The following is a 20,979-nucleotide window of genomic DNA, read 5'->3' on the forward strand; positions in this document are numbered from 1 at the left end:
TGTTTATCTTAGAGTTCATCAAGCATACGCGTGGTTCAATTATAATTGGGTATTTTTGTATAGATATTTTGAAAACTTTGCCGGGTACAGGAAAAATGTATGAATGAATAATAAATAACCACTTTGATTATTATGCGTGCACGCAAATATGCACACACACACACACACCCACACACATATACAATACTTCTGCCATCGATTCCTCCACCTCTGCGTCCTGGAGCAGATTAACAGAGTAATGTGTGCTAATAGAATATATAACAGGGCTATCTATAAAACGATATGTAATAATGAGCCACACCTTTCCTGTCCCCTCTACTCCTTGCCATAAAGCCCAGGGAAAGTCTCGGAGAGGATTCTTTAATCTATGCACCTCAAACAGGTTATTACGCAGTGGGGGACGGATCACATCCCATAATGTTGCCAATGAGACTCCCATGATCATGCGTGTAATGTAATAGGATTTCCATCGCTGCTTGGATCTAATAGAGCCAGCCGATTTAACGGTAACGAAGAGCGATGCCCCCTCCCTCTCTCCCCACTGTAATGCAGACTCCAGCCGCCCTGACAACCAGGGGTGCTATTATCAGCCCGCTGGTTGCTAAGGGAGCTGTGGCTGCCACCCTGAATACCTCTACCCCTCCCTAGCCCCCACCATTATCTCATTCACACTTGACACCTGACATTTGCATAATGGCCTCGCTCACTCTCCCCTATGGTAGAGGATAGGAGGGCTAGGTGCTTGTTGTGTGTGCCTGTGTATATGTGCGTGTGAATCTGTGCACGTAAGCGTACGTATGAATGCCAGCGCATGCAGGCGTAAGTGTATGTGTGTGAACGCATGCATGTGTGCATGTGTCGCAGGCAGGGGTTAAACGACTTCCTCCTTAATCTGGCTCATTAAGCACGCGGCGAGTGCAGAGTGCGCCGCGTTGGCTGATTTGGCGACAATTTGCGGAAATGTCGTGCGCCCTGATTAGGCACGCCAGCGGCGGTAATCAGCCAGAGATGGATACCGTGCGGTCACCGGCGTGTGGATCAGACACCAGAATATCAGCCGTGCTGTTTATGTATTCATCAAGAACAGAATACATTACAAACCCTAAATGCATAAATCCTGTTAGAATGCCAGGCTGGCACCAGATGTCACCTATTTGCCGATGGTGAGATCAAAGGTGTGCCTATGCACAGGACGAGCAGATCACCTGGAACACCAGAGGAGACAGCAGCAGCAGAGCGTGCCACGTGTCTTGGGAGGTAGTAGTAAAAGAAAATGATTAAAGGGACTGTAGTGCAAACAGCATATCAATCATACATGGTACAGATCACGAAAACCATCCATGGGGAGACATTCATTCATATGGTTTGAAGGCACACAGATCTAATGCATTAGATAAACAATCATATATCACTTTCTATAACGTGTCACGTAGATGACTTAGCCAAACCCACGGTGGTAACACTAAGATGGGGGTTGACACGTCACCATCTCAGTGAACGTTACATCCAATCTGCCTTGACGGCTTCAGTCAAACGGGAGCAATATGAATCTCATACCAAGTCATGAAAACACACGCACACGCATAGCACACCCACAGGCAACAATAATGAACACACGCACACGCATAGCACACACATAGGCAACAATAATGGCATACAGCCACAAAGTAGAAAGCAAGCTATTCAGAAAACATGCCTGGTCCCTGAAAGCATGCAAATTAAACAACCGTTTTTGAGTCACCACACACACACACACGCACGCACGCACACGCACACACACACACACACACACACACACGGCGGAGACTTTTCTCTTCGCTTTACCGCCCACACAGGACATTGAGAAAAAAGAATCTCTCAAACTACAAATATGAATCTATCAAAAAGTGCTGTGGGTCCAACATATATCATAATATCTTTATCCACCCCCCACATAAGAGAGGAAAATAATAAAGTCCTCCCACACACAGCCCCAGTGGCCAGAGGAACTCAGAGATGAGCCGAACATCACCCTCAGCGAATCAACCCCAGGAACATATACACACAACAGATAAAGAGAGCACTAATGCCCTCAAATCCATTAGAAATCTCATATTCGCACATCGCAGAAATCACATTACAAGACGGCCCTAATGTCATTTCACCCCCTCCCCACCCGGGTGAGACTGTGCACATCAACCATAATGGATTCCAGCCCCCCCACCCCACCCCCTCCTCCTCCGAGCCTCAACTTCTCTCCGCCGTTATTCCCCCGTCTATCCCCCTTTCTGCCGGCCCTGGGAAGCCCTCGTGTGCTGAGTGGAGCGCCGACTGGTGGAGGCGGATGTAATCCACTTAGTCAGGTGTAGTCGGACAGCAGCCGACGGGAGGGTGGCCTGTTGCTCCCAGCCGGAGGCGGGCTGAGGTGGATTCTGCCGCTCACGAATCAAACAAAGTCAGGGATTCGTCAGACACACGCTGTGTCTTGTGAATTATACCTTTCCGTTTCCCTAAAGGGCGGTTTTATTTATTTTTTAAACGGTGGAGTAGGCATATGAGCCCTCGTTCGAAAGTCTGGCCTCCGTGGTTGGCTGGATTCCATTATGAAGATAAGTGGCGTACATTTTGTTCACGGGGTCAGCGTCAGTGAAAAGGACACCGGCAAATTCCTGCATTTTCCGCTCAGACACCAACAGATAAAGACAGGTTAGGGTTCACGGCAGTACAGAGTCGTAAAGAACACTCCTTATGACTATAAGCTAGGATGTACTCTTAACCACCAGATTTCTTATCGGCAATCTGTGTTGTCAATCGGTTCTGTTTCTCTTTCATCCGTTGCTTCCCCTTGACGTGTCTCGACCTCTCATCAAGAAGGGATTCACTTCAATCTCCAATTCACGCGTCCCTCAAGTCTTTAGCTTTTTCAGTCGTATTCCCTCCTGGCTGGAGTCTCTTCAGTCAGATGCAGCCGTCACCTCTGGGCCGGCACTCACTGTCTGCGTTCTGTTGTGCTCATGTTCTGTCAAACCTATTCTAAATCGCTTCACGGTTGCGTGTGCTTTGCCTTTGTTACGGCGCGACGAAGCGGATGACTCAGCAACATTGCCCTGATTAATGCAAAGCAGAAAAACAGAGACAAAAATAATTGATGAATAGAAAGAAAAAAAACATCAGTCCAACAGTCATCTCTTAAGATGGCAATGTGTTCCACCGCTTTCAATCTTGATTCGCTTCACACATCCACCCACAGAAGGGAAGGTATATGACCATCTGTGTCCCCAATAGCCAGTACCTGTGGGATCAGCTGCAGCATGTTGGCTTGCCGGCTGCTTAACAGACTTAGCTAGTATGTGGAGAACGAACCATCGGGGGAAATGAAGAGACTGTTTGAGGCTATATTATTAATTCGGCATTTAGCAGTCCCTAAATCGATCGTTTCAAAGGGAGCACATGTTCCCCGAAATAATAAGATAAAACAACTTGTAGATCTCCATGTGCTTACTTTGAAAAAAATAATGTATATCGAACTGAGGTGTTTGAGCAGATGCCCTCACAGTTTGAACACCAATTCCCCCTACTGCTCATCTTGTTATTTGTTCAAAACGGTGGAAGGACTTGGGTCTCATCCTGACGAAATAAAATCCTCTGAATTGGGCTTGAGCATCTAAAACACACTTAGTCATGCGTACACACACACACACACACACACACACACACACACACACACACACACACACACACACACACACAGAAACCAACAGACACGTAGACAGACACACACACAAACACAAACTAACGGACACACACACAGGCACACAAAACATCACACAAGCACCCACACACTCCCCCCGCACACACCCCCGCACACACACACTCACACAGCCCACCCCCCGTCTGGCCCAGAGCCCCTCGACATGCAGCTGGATCAATCAATTACATCTCCACTCCAGCAATCAAACAAGGTTATTATCAGGCCGCGGCTCGCCGACCTGGAAGGCCTGGCGAATCAAAGGCTGGCGTGATGAGGAGGCTGGGGTTCGCTCATGTGACAGTAACACAGAGTGGCAGCCCGCACCGTCCGGGGGGAGAAGGATGGAGAGAACCGGAGGACAGCAGCGGAGAGCGGGAGAAAATAAAGAAAATGAATGAGGAATAAAAGGGAAGGAAATGAAGGGAGAATCTCCCATCCATCTAGAGCTCGTCTGAGGCTGACCTTATAGACTTGAAGGACGGACCAGAGAAGACAGAAAAGAGAATGTTATCAACACATTCCCGCGGATGGTTTAAAGGGAACTCGCTTTAACAGACAGAGCACATGCCAAGACTTCATCTGCTCGGTGTGTTGCTGCAACACTGATAGAATCTCTGTGAAAAGAAGTGGAATCAAACGGAGACCAAGACACAACATCCAACAGTGAAAACACTCTCGTCATTATGGTTCACTAAGTCGCTCTCTCTCTCTCTCTCTCTCTCTCTCTCTCTCTCTAAGGATGTTCGGTCTCCCACTACTGTCCTTTCATGGCAACCGGAGCTGAGCTCAGGGGGAACCAAATTAGTGTTAATTAAATTATGGTAGACTTTCAAATGGAGCCACACCATTCCATTTCATTACAGTGTTGTTGACATCCAAGCACGCACACAAAGAGCAAAGAACACACACACACAAAAGACCCACACAAACAAAATGGACACATATAGAAACACACACACAAGGGAATGCAGTCTAATCCCATTTCAAAACAAGTCTTAATCGACAATCATGCAGAGTGTGTGTGTGTGTGTGTGTGTGTGTGTGTGTGTGTGTGTGTGTGTGTGTGTGTGTGTTTGTTGCTAGGCACAACATGCTTGTGTGAGCATCTGTGTGATAGTGACCTGGTCACCTGGCCAAGCTTCAAAGCTTTGAGGGTGTGTGTGTGTGTGTGTGTGTGTGTGTGTGTGTGTGTGTGTGTGTGTGTGGTCCCCCTATCTGCCTCTAATCTGGGGGGTACAGAGGCCCCCTCCAGAGACTTTCAGAGCATGCCTCATAACCATCACGCCGTTCTCACAACCCCCCCCCCCCCCCCGCCGCTAAGCCCCCAATGAGACCAATGCATGGCACTGTGTGTGGGTCTGCTGCACTGGTTGCCTTGGGAACCGGCCAGGCTGATTCCATTATGGGATGGATAAGCACAATCAAAGTGTTTATCCACCTTTTATAGCCAGTGAAAAGACACCCGGAGTCATGGATTTAATCTCCCGCACCATACCTGGTGTGTGTGTGTGTGCAGTGTGTGATACGCGTGCGTGTGCGTGCGTGTGTGTGAGTGCGTGCAAATTGATGCTCAGCGCTACAGCGTGCAGCGATGTGCCTCTTACTCTGCCTCTCATATCTTCAGTTTGCCACTCGCTCTGAACAACACATACTTTCATATTTCTGTGTTCACCGCTTCAGTGCGCAGCACTTTGCTTACCCTGCCTCCAATATCCTTCGTTTGCACAAGGGCTGCTAGGACACAGAGGGGATTTTTACTCTCCAACTTGCTGGAAAATGGCTGCAGTTGCACTTTTTTCGCAAGAGGATAAACATGGCAGCATTATGATAGTGTGTGTGTGTGTGTGTGTGTGTGTGTGTGTGTGTGTGTGTGTGTGTGTGTGTGTGTGTGTGTGTGTCTTGTTTTTACATGCATGGGTGTTGTACCGTGTCAAGGACATCAGGCAGACACAACATGAAGAAAGGAGAACGTTGGAGAAGGAGACCGATAGGGACCCATAGCTAGGCAGGTAGCTAGCATGTATCGCCAGTTAGCTAGGTAGCAATACCGGTAGTGAGACAGGTAGCTAGACAGACAGGTAGCTAGACAGACAGGTAGCTTATCAGGTAGCGAGGCAGAGAGGCGCAGCAGATCGATAACAGGCCAACATGGCAGCCAGACGTCAGGCTTATCAAGCAGCCCACGCTCTTATCTGCTTTTCTTCCATCGGCCGTTCATTTATACTGCGCAAATGTTTTAAAGCTGATGGTTTTTTATATTTACATAGTGACTTTTGCTGATCTAGATTTCTCCCGGCTAAAAATGTGTTGGAGTCATCAATTTAGATTTAATCCTTACATATTTTCTTAGTGTGCGGTCATTGTCACCATATTTTTTGATGTACCGCCACATAATGTTGTTCCTTGTGTTATGATTCATCTCCCTCCGTACCTCCGCTCCAGCAGCCCGACTGTAAGGCTCTCTCCTTTCCTCCCGTGGCCTGAGGGTGGAGAGGGGGGCTGCTGTTGCCTGTATAAGCACTAGTCCCTGCTGGGGACTGATCCAGAGCCCGCTCTGGACACCGTGGGGAGGCCTGCCAGCCGAGGAGGCCCGCAGCTCTTGTGTTCTGTACATAGAACCAACGGCCATGAAACAGAAGACCCTCAGCGCTACCGCTACGGCCACACACTCTGGGGGACCCCCGCAGCTCTTGTGTACTGTACATAGAACCAACGGCCATGAAACAGAAGACCCTCAGCGCTACCGCTACGGCCACACACTCTGGGGGACCCCCGCAGCTCTTGTGTACTGTACATAGAACCAACGGCCATGAAACAGAAGACCCTCAGCGCCGCCGCTACGGCCACACACTCTGGGGGACCTCCTTAGCTCAGAGCAAAGACTTTCACACACTTTCCCCGAGCGCTTTCAGAAACCTTTTGGTCTGATTTACCACTGTTGGCTTTTGTATCTGAGAAATGTATATTCCACCGGCACTCGATTATGATATACATTATTCATCATGTATAGGGCTATATTTTTCATTTTGTCGCCAATCATTGGAATAAAAAATGGCTCCGTCAAAGCAGCCAATAATGGCTCAACTGTGCGGTTTGGTCTCCTAGTGACGAGCCCTTCCTCCTGTTGATGCAGCCTTGACCAGCAGAGAGTTTATACTCTGCACCAGGTAACAGGCTTACAGCACCTCCTATCTGGAAGTCCTCTAAGCCTCAGATCTAAGACAACCTTCCGATGGGCTGGGCACTGCAGGGCTTACAGTAATAGAGTCCACACAGGGGACGAGCTACTGCAGCACCACGCTACAATAAACCGGACAACAAAGTACAACTTCAATCCTAGGGTAATACAGCGTCCTGAGTTCAGCGGGAGTGCACTTTGTCAAGTGAGGTCAATTGTATTTGCATAGACCTTAATCAGTTACAGTCTCAAAGGGCTTCACAGTCCACGACCACCGTGGCGCTAAAGAGACAGCCGCCAAAGGGCTGAAAGAGAACTCCCTCTATCACCAAGGAAACCTTGAGACGGAGCGCGGGAACTGGACCCCTCCTTCCAGGGATGGCTGGGAGTGGAATGGTGCCATAATGGGCAGAAATAATGGCAGCATAACAACATAAAACTGTTACTGAAAATAGGAAATGAGTAATGTCCATTAGGTGGTGCAGCTTTGTGTTTTGTTTGGCCCATTGTGGATGTTTAGCAGCGTCTGACCTCCTCATTGGGTGAACACTTTGTTATCTTAGACATTGCAGATGAGGGGTGTTTTGGGGGACCCGCTGTACACAACTCCTACGGGATGGATAATACCTTACTCATCATCAAACAAAGCCTGTTTACCGCTTCCTTATACCTAACTTAGGCTGCATAACTTCATTAACCTTAACGTTCCTCCACTGTCATTTCTTTACTTTTTTTGTGTACGTGCGTGTGTGGGTGTGCGCATGTTTTCTTCATCGTTTATTCGTCGTAATTAGTGCAGTCACAGCGCGTGTCATTTTAACCACAGGCTTTCAGTCGCCACAGGCCAACACCTTCTGTCATCCATCCTCCGCTGTAATCCATCTCTCCACGTCTTCTTCTTCTTAACCCCTTTTTGTTCTCTCCATTGTCCTTCCCTCTCCTCCTCCCAGAAGCTCATTCCGTCAATCCACTCCTCTCTCTCTCTCTCTCTCTCTCTCTCTCTCTCTCTCTCTCTCTCTCTCTCTCTCTCTCTCTCTCTCTCTCTCTCTCTCTCTCTCTCTCTCTCTCTCTCTCTCTCTCTCTCTCTCTCTCTCTCTCTCTCTCTCTCTCTCTCTCTCTTTTCCTTGAGACAGACTAACATTTCAGCAACTCTTTAAATGGAAACTCAAGCACTAAGTACTATTACTGAATAAGTATGCTTTAAAGCAATTCTTTGTGCGAGGAGGGTGGGGGGGTTGTGTGAGAGAACAAGTGGCACTTAAGGACTAATTCCAATTAGGTTAATAGTTAGAGCATTAAGTAACAATGCTGCCTTCAAGGGACTACAGAAGTAGAGGAACAGGGGGTGAAATCTAGATGAGTTGGGTAGATTCAGGCCAATGTGAGGAGAGGGATTTGGTGTTTGAGTGCGAAAGAGCAAGATGGGAGGGAGGGAGAGAGAGAGAGAGAGAGAGAGAGAGAGAGAGAGAGAGAGAGAGAGAGAGAGAGCAGTTTGAGGGCACTGCTCTTACAAGTGTGATCTGGTATCACACAGTTTAAGTGATGTCAGAATCCAACACACACACAAACAGGCCCGGGCCACACAAACATACACACACACACACATGTATGGGAACGCACACACATAAGCCACGCAAGAGATATACACATAAATACAGATATACCTCATAAATGCCAACAAAGGACACACATACCAGCGTGAATCTACACTAACACATGTGGCTGAGTCCACATTAACACACACACACACACACACATGAGACCTGCATATCCAGACACACACCACACACACATAAACAATACACAATCCATGTCAATAAAATGACACACAAACACTTTTTGTGTGCTTTTTGTATTGATCCGTGGAGATCTGATACTCGGGGAAAGCCTTCCTTCCTCTCTCCGGATCAGGTGCATTGGCTGCATGTCGAGGAAGGGCTAAATATGTTGTTATTGGCCATGGCTACGGCACTGAATCTCTTCACTATCTATCGATTCCTGTGAAAACCGCATGCCACCCCAGGGGGGGGGGGGGGTGGAGGCCAACCCCACCAGCTCAGGTTACCAGCCGACCTGGTGGGGGCAAACCCCACCCGGTCGGGTTACCAGCCGACCCATTGAAAGCAACATCATCGCCTCGCCTCCCGGGAATATACATAATTACATATGTACATATTCTCAATGTATTTCTTGAGGTTTTATTGTTTTCCTTTTGTCTATTTTTTATCATACTATTGTCCTGTACTGCTCAGGGACCTGAACTCCTTCTGTGGGATCAATAGAGATATCGTATGTAATCTGTTTGATCAGTTATTAATTGAACTGTCATAAAAGTTATATACACACAGAAAGAAATGCTGTGTGTGCACATTTATGTCCGTCTTAATGGATGCAGTGTGTGTATGTTTACGCATGTCTGCATGGTTATTTGTTGGTGCCTTAATATGTGTGTGTGTGTGTTTGCATGCGTTTTGTGAGTGAACATGCATGTTCAACGGATCCCTCCGTGTAACGTATCACGCTGCAGGAGGTCCAATCTAATAGCTCTGCTTTACAATTAGATTTACTCAACGGCACTGGAGGCTACAGTGCTCTATGGAAAACCACCGGCCAGACATATATAAAATAGACTATACAGACACGCATTACCAAGGTTTAAAGACAACCCCAGTTCTGGGAAGGGCAATTGGAGTGGACTGTCGAGCAAAGCCTAATTCCACAATGTACTTTCCATCACGCAAATGTCCCATTACTCTAGATGAGATGTAGCATATCCCGCTACACATTGAAACAGGCTGGACCCCGAAACAGACAAAGAAAAAGAATAGGCAAATCGATGGACGGCCACTAAGTGCACGGTTAACCGCATTAGTTAACATTTTACTGGTATTGAGCCATCATGTCCCAGAATCCTTGGTGTGGGGCAAATGGCTCGAACTGCTTGAGTGGGGGAGTCACAGGATATACGACTGGGAGAGAGAGAGCTGATGGACAGTTGTGTGTGTGTGTGCGCGCGCGAGTGCGTGTGTGTGTGTGCGTGTGTGTGTGTGTGTGTGTGGCGGGATGTGTGTGTTTGTGCGTGTGCGTGTGTGTGTGTGTGTGCGTGTGTGTGCAAGAGTCTGTGTACAACGGAACACGTGGGCTGAAAGCGTCTGCTCAGAGTCATTAAAAACGTAATTTAAATGGTTGTAAATCAATAGAGGGAGCAGAATGCATGTGTGAGCGTGACTTCATTCAGCGCTGTGCAGAACGCGCCGTGGTTCCTCCCTAGTGCGACCCTGGGGATACGACTCCACCGCAGCCATCGTAGTGTGACAATACACTCCAAGGCCATTCATCAACGTAAAGATGTCCCGTAGGTGCATGGGGAGGAAATATATCTCATTTTAGGGTTTTGCGCAGCAATATTTGTTTGTTTATATGCTATTCCCCGTTTGACTTTGAAGTGATAATTGCTTCATTAATCTTGTCTTGAAAATGATGACTTCACACTTCATAGTGAATAACAGAAATGCTATTTCACCCAAAAAGAAAAATGGATTTTTGTTGTTCGATGACTATTTCAAAAGGACTTGTTTTGTTGAACCCAACCACATCTATTCATCTTTTCGTTTGTGCCTTTCGGTTGATTGTACTGATTAAACATTTCAATCCCAAGATTACGAACCGAACAACACCTTTTGGAACGTCTCTCTAGATAAATCAGGGTCGCAGTGTTGACTCCCGGTTTATCATTCCTTTAAAAGGCACCTCTTTATGCAAAAGCTTTCATCGTGTGATCCCCAAAACGCTGTGATATTTGGATTTGGATTCCTTGTTTTTACAGTTTTATCGTGTTTTTTATTGTTAATTTAATCGTTGCGGTTTTCCTGTCTTGATATAAAGCACTTACACACTAGCATTGAAAGGGTTATACAAATAGAGCCCAATAACAATAAAACCACTAAATGTATGCATCCCATGGGCCATACCTGAGGAGCGGCTGGAAGATGACAGTGATGTTCCTGGCTCCCGGCTTACACACAAACTTCATCTCTCCCCCCTCGATGAGGTTATCGTCTGCCCCTCCTAGGAGAAAACACAGGAAGGGGTGGGTTTATAGACGTGTGTGTGTGTGTGTGTGTGTCTCACACCTGCCTTTCTCTCTTAAGACACACAGACTTCCTAATCCACTGTGGATCAAAGAATCATAAAATCAGCGCAACAAACAAACAAACCAATTGTCTTATCCAGGGAATGACTCCATGCCTACACACACATCTGTACCCCCGTGCTAAAGCCTGGGTGAACTCCGCAGCTAAGAGGGTTAATCTGAAAATCATAACCATCGTGGAACATGTTCAGACCAGGGGTGTGACGGAGCGAGCGAGCGAGAGAGAGAGAGGGAAATAAAGAGAGAGAGCGAGAGAGAGAGAGAGAGAGAGAGAGAGAGAGAGAGAGAGAGAGAGAGAGAGAGAGAGAGAGAGAGAGAGAGAGAGAGAGAGAGAGAGAGAGAGAGAGAGAGAGAGAGAGAGAGAGAACTACAGCGTGAGAGGGAATTAAAGAGATAGTGGTTCAGAGAATGAAGAAAAAAGACACATGGATAGACATTGAAAGAAAGAGAAAGATAAGGGAGAAAGGAAGCGATGGAGGAAGAGCGAGGAAGGGAGAGTGGAAGAGCAACATAGTGAGAGAGAGAGAGAGAGAGAGAGAGAGAGAGAGAGAGAGAGAGAGAGAGAGAGAGAGAGAGAGAGAGAGAGAGAGAGAGAGAGAGGGCGGAGGGAAAAGAAGGCAGATACGAAGCAAAGGACAGAGGGAGAGAGAGGAAGATGAAGAACAGGTGGTTGGATGTGAACAGGGGTGTGGCTGACAGTAACAGAACACTGTTGCTCATTACCTCTACTCAACCTGAAGTAATCAATCCAATTAAGGCGGAGGAGGAATGGCTGTGTGTGTGTGTGTGTGTGTGTGTGTGTGTGTGTGTGTGTGTGTGTGTGTGTGTGTGTGTGTGTGTGTGTGTGTGTGTGTGTGTGTGTGTGTGTGTGTGTGTGTGTGAGACTGTGTTCTACGCATGGTTGGTTACATGCAAACGCCATCCTATGTGTGCGCGTTAGTTCATGCATGTGTGCACGACTGTAATTGTGGAGCAAGTGCAATTATTTCTTCCGATAATCTGTAATGATTTTTTTATCGTTAGTTCAACGTTGGTCCAGGGAAATTTGCGAAGCTCAAGAGTTGTTTCTAAAAGTAAATTAAATAGTAAGACAAAGAAAGCCATTTTATTATCTTAAAGGGGAACTATATGACTTTACTACCAATAAAACATATTTAAAGAGATATGTGATATCCAGCCCCGAATTTTTGCTCGACAGGAAAACAGCCTGTTTTCAGTTGCTGTCCCTTCCCACCTCTCTCCCTCTCTCGTTGAGTGGTCCTTGGGGAGATTATGAAGCGATTTCGGCTTTTTTTGCTGTCGGGAATTGCCGAGACGAGCGTGCTTCTGCTTCCGCTTCTGTCCCCGACGTTTGGAACACTTCTCTCTCCGACATTAGGAACACTTCGGCACTCTGCACAAAGTGGCGTCGCCGCGCGGCGGGATCGGCTACAGAGCAGGACGTGCTCGGCTGAGGAAGAACCGCCAACTTCCATGAGTTAAAGTTCTTATTTTAAACCATGAATGTACCCGGGCTTCATGGAGCTCTATGCACACTCTGTGACCTCTATCCAAGTGACGGTGACCCCGAGGACTCTGCCCCCCATTTCAGGGCAGAAGATGGACCGATGAACAGTAGCCAGGGAGTGGGCTCATGGAGACCGACAAGATATAGAACCCCCCCCGGACAACGGGACTGAAGGAATACCTACAATAATGTCCATGATGAGTTGGAGCTAATGTCTTAGTGTATGTGGGCATCTGTGAGTGTGTGCATGTATGTATAATGTGTGCGCATTTGTTTAAGCGCATGTGTGTGTACTCATGTACTCAAGTGAAACTGTGTTTTTATGCATGCGTCTGCGTGCGTACATGTGTGTGTGTGTGTGTCTGCGTGCGTACATGTGTGTGTGTGTGTGTGTCTGCGTGCGTACATGTGTGTGTGTAAACTGTTCGTGAATGTCTGTAAATGGCCGAGACTTCCCTTGGGCTGCCAGCCCTGGCTGCCAGCCTCGCCTCCTCCAGGCAAACTCATTTCCATGTTCAATAGGAGCTTTTCAAAGGGCCGCGAGATACCGCCCAGAAAGACACCTCTCTCCGGGGCATGAAAGGCCAGGACGCCACCGCTGTCCCTCAGACCCCCCCCCCCCCCCCCCTCCGCACATCACCTCGCATTCACATGCATATCGCCGCATTGTTCCCCCTTGCCGAGCTCCCAGAATACATTTCTAATGGAACACGTTTCTATTGAGGGGAGAACCCGCGGAAAACACAAGGAGACCAAACCACTGCGGGTTTTCATTAGCAGCGAATGGGAAGAGGGCCGAGGACGGGTGGTTTCATTTCATCCCCCAGAAACATTCTAAGTGGGGCCTGGTTTTGGATCCGTCGCAGGGAAAATGTTCACCTGCTGTTCAGGTGAACATTTTTGTTCCTGTTGGAGCGCGGAGGCTGAAAGGACGTCCAATCCATTCTCTGCTATCTCCGCCATCCTCATCAGCCGTCCTGTGGGGCCAATTCCATTAACTAGCCAATCACAGGCCGCCCAAAGAAAGCAGCGCCGGCCAGCGTCTCGCTCTCTCTCTTCCACTCGTAAGATTCTCTCTCTCTCGCTCAACCCTCTCTCTTCCACTCGTAAGATTCTCTCTCTCTTGCTCAACTCTCTCTCTTCCACTCGTAAGATTCTCTCTCTCGCTCACTCAACGCTCTTAATCCCTCAGTCTCTCTCCCCCTCTGAAGACTTTGACTCTCTCTCTCTCCCTCTCTGGAATGTAAAACTTGAGAAGTTTTCTGTGTTTTCTTGTCTCTCAGCTCAAACTATGGTAACCCCTCACACAGCACATACACACACCAACATAAGTGCAGACACACACATGCACACATGCGAATGCAGTCACACACAGACACACGCCCACACACAGACACACACTCACACACACACACACACACACACACAGACACAGACGGTGACCAATTTAATTTCATGCTCTAAACATCTGCATCGGTGTCAGACAAAAAAAGAAGTGATGGAGGGAGGAGAGGAAGGAGGGGACCTGTGTGATCCGCGGGCCCAGCGACCAGCTGCTGGCTGTGGGCGGGTGTCGGGCGGCGGGGCGGCATGGTGTGGATGAATATGAAGCAGCACCGTGTTAATATGCATGAGATATCCTCTGGCCCCGAGGTCGAGGGGTCAGGAGGAACCGGAAGGCTGCCAGCGCTCTCCCACAACGTGTGAAAACAAGGAGCCAGCGTGCGCGCGTGCGTGCGCTTGTCCGTGTGTGTGTGTGTGTGTGTGTGTGTGTGTGTGTGTGTGTGTTAGTGTGTGTGTGTGTGTGTGTGTGTGCGGTCAAATCCAGGATTAGAGGGAGGGAAGGGGGTGGGGGTAGAGGTGGGAGAGCAGCTGTAGCCAGGAGAGGAAGTGGAGGGAGGGGGGGGGGGGGTGGTTGCAAATTCTAGCGTGGCCAAATCCCCCTGAAATCCCGCTTAGAGAACCCCATCTCCACACACACTCACACCCCCGAACACCACAATCCCACCTCAACAACAACAACACACACACACAAACCTCCACACACACGCATTAAACACGTGGGCCGAAGGTGTTTAATGCGCACACACAAACACACCAACACCCAAGAGTCAAAGGAACCGGCCCGTTGACACGCAGTCACAAACTGATGGAAAACATTGAGCTTTGGCCGGGAAAAAACAGACCTGCACACACATACATCCCCTCGCCATGACGACTCCTCCCCCCCCACCCCCACACACACTCACACACACCTCCCTGACACCTACCCAGCCCTGCCCCCCCACGGTGCGTTACCATGCACTCTTCAGCCCACATGCAATCAAGTGAGGCACTGGCTCAGTGAAATTGCATTAGCCACACTTTCCTGGGTTTGATGAGGAGCCGGTTTGATCCACTCATCTATCCTGGCCTCTTCCCACTAGCAGGGAGAACCAGGGACATCTGATGCCTTCCTTAACACACCAGGGTGTGTGTGTGTGTGTGTGTGTGTGTGTGTGTGTGTGTGTGTGTGTGTGTGTGTGTGTGTGTGTGTGTGTGTGTGTGTGTGTGTGTGTGTGTGATAATTTATAGCGAAACGCAAGAAAGTAAAGTGCGCAATATACTTCATCCCTGCTGTGGAGTGTGTGTGTGTGTGCGTGTTGTCATGTTCACATTGAAGAAGGAATGTCGACATTCCATGATTTGATTTGGACGCAGGAAGCCATACGCATGAAGCATCAAGCGGCCCATCCCAGGGATGGTCATGTATACGATGATGGAGAACGTCTGTGAATCACCATCTGGGGGTCTATGTCTCTGGATGGATGGAGAGGCCGTTATCACTGCTGCTGCAACTGCTCTCCTTAGGTCCTCTCCCACACACACACACACACACCAAAAGGATGGACTAGGTGAGCTAAGGAACATCGCTCATTCCACACACCCCAAACCAGCCTTTGAGTCCCAACGACTGGCAGGTACAAACCCCAACACCCTTCATGTATTAAAGCAGTACAAGACTAGAAAAGTTCTCCATGTCCACATTGACTAAATTAACTTTGTTTCTGTATGAAGGGTGTGTGTGTGAGGGGGGTACAGGAGCGTCATCACGGGGTCCCCTCTGGGCCTTGTTTGAATGCCAGGGCCAGTGGGCTGCATACAGGCGCATCCAAGGAAAACCTGGAGCCTCAATAAGAAAGCCCCCACACACACGCACACAAACGCCTCGGTTCAATAACAAATGAGTGTGTGTGTGTGTGTGTGTGTGTGTGTGTGTGTGTGTGTGTGTGTGTGTGTGTGTGTGTGTGTGGTCGGGGTGCCGGCGTCCAATTCCTTCCAGACCGCCTTCATGTCTGATTGGCTGCTAATGAGCTCCTTCTATTATTAAAATTCATTTGACGTGGGGAGGGAGGGGTGAGGGGGGGGGGGGGGGGGGGGGGGGGGGGGGGGTGAGGGGAGGGGGAGGGTGAGGGGCAGGGGAGGGGGGAGGGAATTCACTCGGAGGACAGACTGCGTCAAATCAACCCACCCCCAAAAAAACTATATAATAATACAACCTGAATAGATAAATAAACAATATGAATAAATTGCGGCGGGAATTGAGTTGGATTAATTATTAAGAAGTGTCCGCGGCGGAGAGGCAGCGCGGCTCCAGCCTCGTTAATTAATGAACGCCTGTCAGCGCAGACGCCACGGACGGCAACACAACGATACACAGAGACAGCAATAAACAACACAGGGGCAACACAAACACAACACTGAGACAACAATAAACAACACTGGGACAACACAACGATACACACAGACAGCAATAAACAACACTGAGACAACAATAAACAACACTGAGGCAACACAAACACAACACTGAGACAACAATAAACAACACTGAGGCAACACAACAATACACAGAGACAGCAATAAACAACACTGAGACAACAATAAACAACACTGAGGCAACACAAACACAACACTGAGACAACAATAAACAACACTGAGGCAACACAACAATACACAGAGACAGCAATAAACAACACTGAGACAACACACACACAACACTGAGACAGCAATAAACAACACTGAGACAACACAAACACAACACTGAGACAACACAAACACAACACTGAGACAACAATAAACAACACTGAGGCAACACAAACACAACACTGAGACAACAATAAACAACACTGAGGCAAAACAACGATACACGGAGACAGCAATAAACAACACTGAGACAACACAAACACAACACTGAGACAACAATAAACAACACTGGGACAACACAAGGATACAGAGAGACAACAATAAACAACACTGAGACAACACAAACACAACGATACACAGAGACAACAATAAACAACACTGAGGCAACACACCGATACAACAATAAACAACACTGAGACAAAACAACGATACACAGAGACAACAATAAACAACACTGAGGCAACACAAACAACACTGAGACAACAATAAACCACATTGAGCCAACAATAAACAAAAACACTGAGAGAACACAAACAACACTGAGACAACAATAAACAACACTGAGAGAACTATAACAACACTGAGAGAACAATAAACGCAACACAGAGACAACAATATGAAATCAGACAACAATAAACAACACAGAGACAACAATAAGAAATGAGACAATAAACAACACTGAGACAACAATAAGAAATGAGACAACAATAAACAACACAGAGACAACAATAAGAAATGAGATAATAAACAACACTGAGAGAATAATAAGAAATGAGACAACAATAAACAACACAGAGACAACAATAAGAAATGAGACAACAATAAACAACACAGAGATAACAATAAGAAATGAGACAATAAACAACACTGAGACAACAATAAGAAATGAGACAACAATAAACAACACAGAGACAACAATAAGAAATGAGACAATAAACAACACTGAGACAACTATAACACAACACTGAGAGAACAATAAACGCAACACAGACAACAATAAGAAATGAGACAACAATAAACAACACAGAGACAACAATAAGAAATGAGACAATAAACAACACTGAGACAACTATAACACAACACTGAGAGAACAATAAACGCAACACAGAGACAACAATAAGAAATGAGACAACAATAAACAACACAGAGACAACAATAAGAAATGAGACACTAAACAACACTGAGACAACTATAACACAACACTGAGAGAACAATAAACGCAACACAGAGACAACAATAAGAAATGAGACAATAAAAAACACTGAGACAACAATAAGAAATGAGACAACAATAAACAACACAGAGACAACAATAAGAAATGAGACAATAAACAACACAGAGACAGCAATAAGAAATGAGACAACAAACAATACAGAGACAACAATAAGAAATGAGACAATAAACAACACAGAAACAGCAATAAGAAATGAGACAATAAACAACACAGAGACAACGATGAGAAATGAGACAACAATAAACAACACAGAGACAACAATAAGAAATGAGACAATAAACAACACTGAGACAACAATAAGAAATGAGACAATAAACAACACAGACAACCATAACACCCGTAGCCCCGCGGCCGCTGACGATGCCCTCGGCCTCAGACATCAGAAGGCGTCTCCTCAAACGAGGGACGTTTCCCCCGACCCTGACCCTTTCTAAAAGGTCTCAAACATCAGTCGGGTCTTAAGCAGCACACAGGAGCCCTTGATGCCGGGAGTTTAGAAGAAAACAAAAAACGTGCATGAAAAATAATATTCCAACCGTGCAGTTTATTCAGGCGCAAAGGCTTTTGCTTCAGGTGCACATCATAACACCAAGAGAAACGGGAAAACAAACCCAGAAAAAACAGCTTCCAATAACAAGGCACATGACGCAAAGCTATAGCAACCACAAACTAAATAAAACACAGCCTTTAACGCGTACGGCCTCTTGAACATGTCAATCAGGCGGAGCGCGGGAGGGTTGGCGTGATTGAGAGTGTGTTTGTGCATGGGTGCCTGGGCGTAGGTGGTTATGGGGGGGGGGTAATGGGGCATAGGAGCACGCAGCAGGGGAGCAGACATCTGATGTCCTTTTCCCTCCAGTCACCCCATCAAGCTGTTGAGCTCTGGGAGTAGGACTGTGTGTGTGTGTGTGTGTGTGTGTGTGTGTGTGTGTGTGTGTGTGTGTGTGTGTGTGTGTGTGTGTGTGTGTGTGTGTGTGTGTGTGTGTGTGTGTGTGTGTGTGTGTGTGTGTGTGTGTGTGTGCTTTCCCGCCCAGAATGCGCTATGCTCCCTCTTTTGCTGGGTGGGGTTTTCCCCTCTCTATCCCCCTCTCACCCCCCCTCTGTTATAAAGCACTATGCTCCAACTATTGCTGGGTGGTGTTTTTGTCTCTCCCCCACCCCCCCCCCCCTCTGTTATAAAGCACTATGCTCCAACTATTGCTGGGTGGTGTTTTTGTCTCTCCCCCACCCCCCCCCCCTCTGTTATAAAGCACTATGCTCCAACTATTGCTGGGTGGTGTTTTTGTCTCTCCCCCATCCCCCCTCTCTGTTATAAAGCGCTATGCTCCCTCTATTGCTGGGTGGGGTTTTCCCCTCTCTATCCCCCTCTCACCCCCCCTCTGTTATAAAGCACTATGCTCCCTCTATTAGTGGGTGGTGTTTTTGTCTCTCCCCCACCCCCCCCCTCTCTGTTATAAAGCGCTATGCTCCCTCTATTGCTGGGTGGTGTTTTTGTCTCTCCTCTCTCCCCCCTCTCTGTTATAAAGCGCTATGCTCCCTCTATTGCTGGGTGGTGTTTTTGTCTCTCCCCCACCCCCCCTCTCTGTTATAAAGCGCTATGCTCCAACTATTGCTGGGTGGTGTTTTTGTCTCCCCCTCCCCCCTCCCCCCCTCTCTGTTATTAAGAGCTTGCTCAGTGTCAACGTAGAGGCTTGACGTCAGTCTTATTACAAAACATGGCCTCTGTCTGTGCCTCCGTCTGGGACTCTGTTGTTTGTCTGTCTCTCGGCCTAAGCTCTTTTTCCCCCTCTCAGAAACCTCCTAACTGAAGAGGCTTTCTCTTGGACTGAGGCTTTAGATAGAGCCTCGGTGTAGCCTTCTGGCTGGTCTGGTGGCTACAGGCTACGGTCCCCTGAGCGGCTGGACGGTTCCCAACGAGGAGATATGCCTGTGAGCTCTTCAGAATAAGCCGCTATGTATCTGCTATCTAATGCCCCTCTTTCAGCCCCTGATGTTACGTGTTGCCAGCGAAGTCAAAATAACAATGTGCTGGTTGTTCTAATACCAGAGACACAGTGCGTTTCACACACAGTCTCGCTCTCTCCTCCGATTATATTCCAACACTGGAGCTAATTTAATTATTGAATGACTCGCCCGCAGTCCTGATGTCGGACTGCGGGCGTGTGCGTGGGTCTGCGTTTTAATCTCGGTTCCAAGGTATCTTGTCCATTCCAACTCACAAGAACGGTAAAGAATTGTAATGAGATGACTATTTTCCCACATGCTAGTGTGTGTATTGTGTGCGTATAGATGCACACATTCCGCAGCAACAACAACAACAACCGCCTTGCCTTCATGGCCAACACAGGCAGCATCCTTTCTCCGTAGGAGCCCGTCGGCCTCAGGAGACACCGCCGTCTTTATCTCCAGAGCCAGGTGCTGCGGCCGCTGAGAGCGGGGGGGGGGTCCATGGGGAGGGGCGCAGGTACAGCAGCGTCCATCACTCACATGTACCACTACCACTACCCACAGCAGCTTTGATGTGGGCACCTAAAACATTTAAAAATGTGTGGGGTGGGGGGGGATGTGCTTGTATGCAAGCGTGCGCGTCGCAGCGTGTGAACAACCTGATTAACCAGCGCGCAGCCAGCGCTCCTCCACCGCGGGTACCGTCGTTAGCGCGGGTAGCGTCGTTAGCGCGGGTACCGTCGTTAGCGCGGGTAGCGTCGTTACCGCGGGTAGCGTCGTTAGCGCGGGTACCGTCGTTAGCGCGGGTACCGTCGTTAGCGCGGGTACCGTCGTTAGCGCGGGTAGCGTCGTTAGCGCGGGTAGCGTCGTTAGCGCGGGTAGCGTCGTTACCGCGGGTAGCGTCGTTACAGCGCCCGGCGTATGACCCCAAAAGGAAACAGTAACGCGCTGCTGCTGGGAGTACGATGATGAGAGACGTTATTACTGAGATACGTTCTGTTGACTGGACGTTGCATCGTGTGTTGCTTGGGAAGAAAGAAAGAGTGAAAACATTGAGATGTTTTCACTCCTGTCAATGTCACCGTCAATGTCAACACAGCTGTAGCATTCAACAAAGAAACCGGTTCGGCAGTCAACAAACAACATGTACGTGTGGAGAATTCATGCCAATCTATTTCATTTTGCGCCACAACATCACACAATGGATCAGAAAACAACAAAAGGATGGAAGCTGGGAACCTTTCCATGTGACCTTCCATATGGGACT

At 47.9% G+C, this 20,979-nt stretch overlaps 1 protein-coding gene across 1 annotated transcript in view; it reads right to left on the reverse strand.

The window, feature by feature from the left end:
• The window catches only part of exoc4 (exocyst complex component 4), an 81,274-nt gene that overhangs the window by 15,214 nt on the left and 45,081 nt on the right, over positions 1–20,979 (reverse strand). The window contains exon 11 of the mRNA XM_030341599.1: positions 10,880–10,976. Within this exon, the coding sequence (XP_030197459.1) occupies positions 10,880–10,976 (97 nt within the window). The remainder of the gene's footprint in view (positions 1–10,879; positions 10,977–20,979) is intronic.

This window comes from Gadus morhua, chromosome 19 (assembly GCF_902167405.1).
Source record: "Gadus morhua chromosome 19, gadMor3.0, whole genome shotgun sequence".
Lineage (NCBI taxonomy): Eukaryota > Metazoa > Chordata > Actinopteri > Gadiformes > Gadidae > Gadus > Gadus morhua.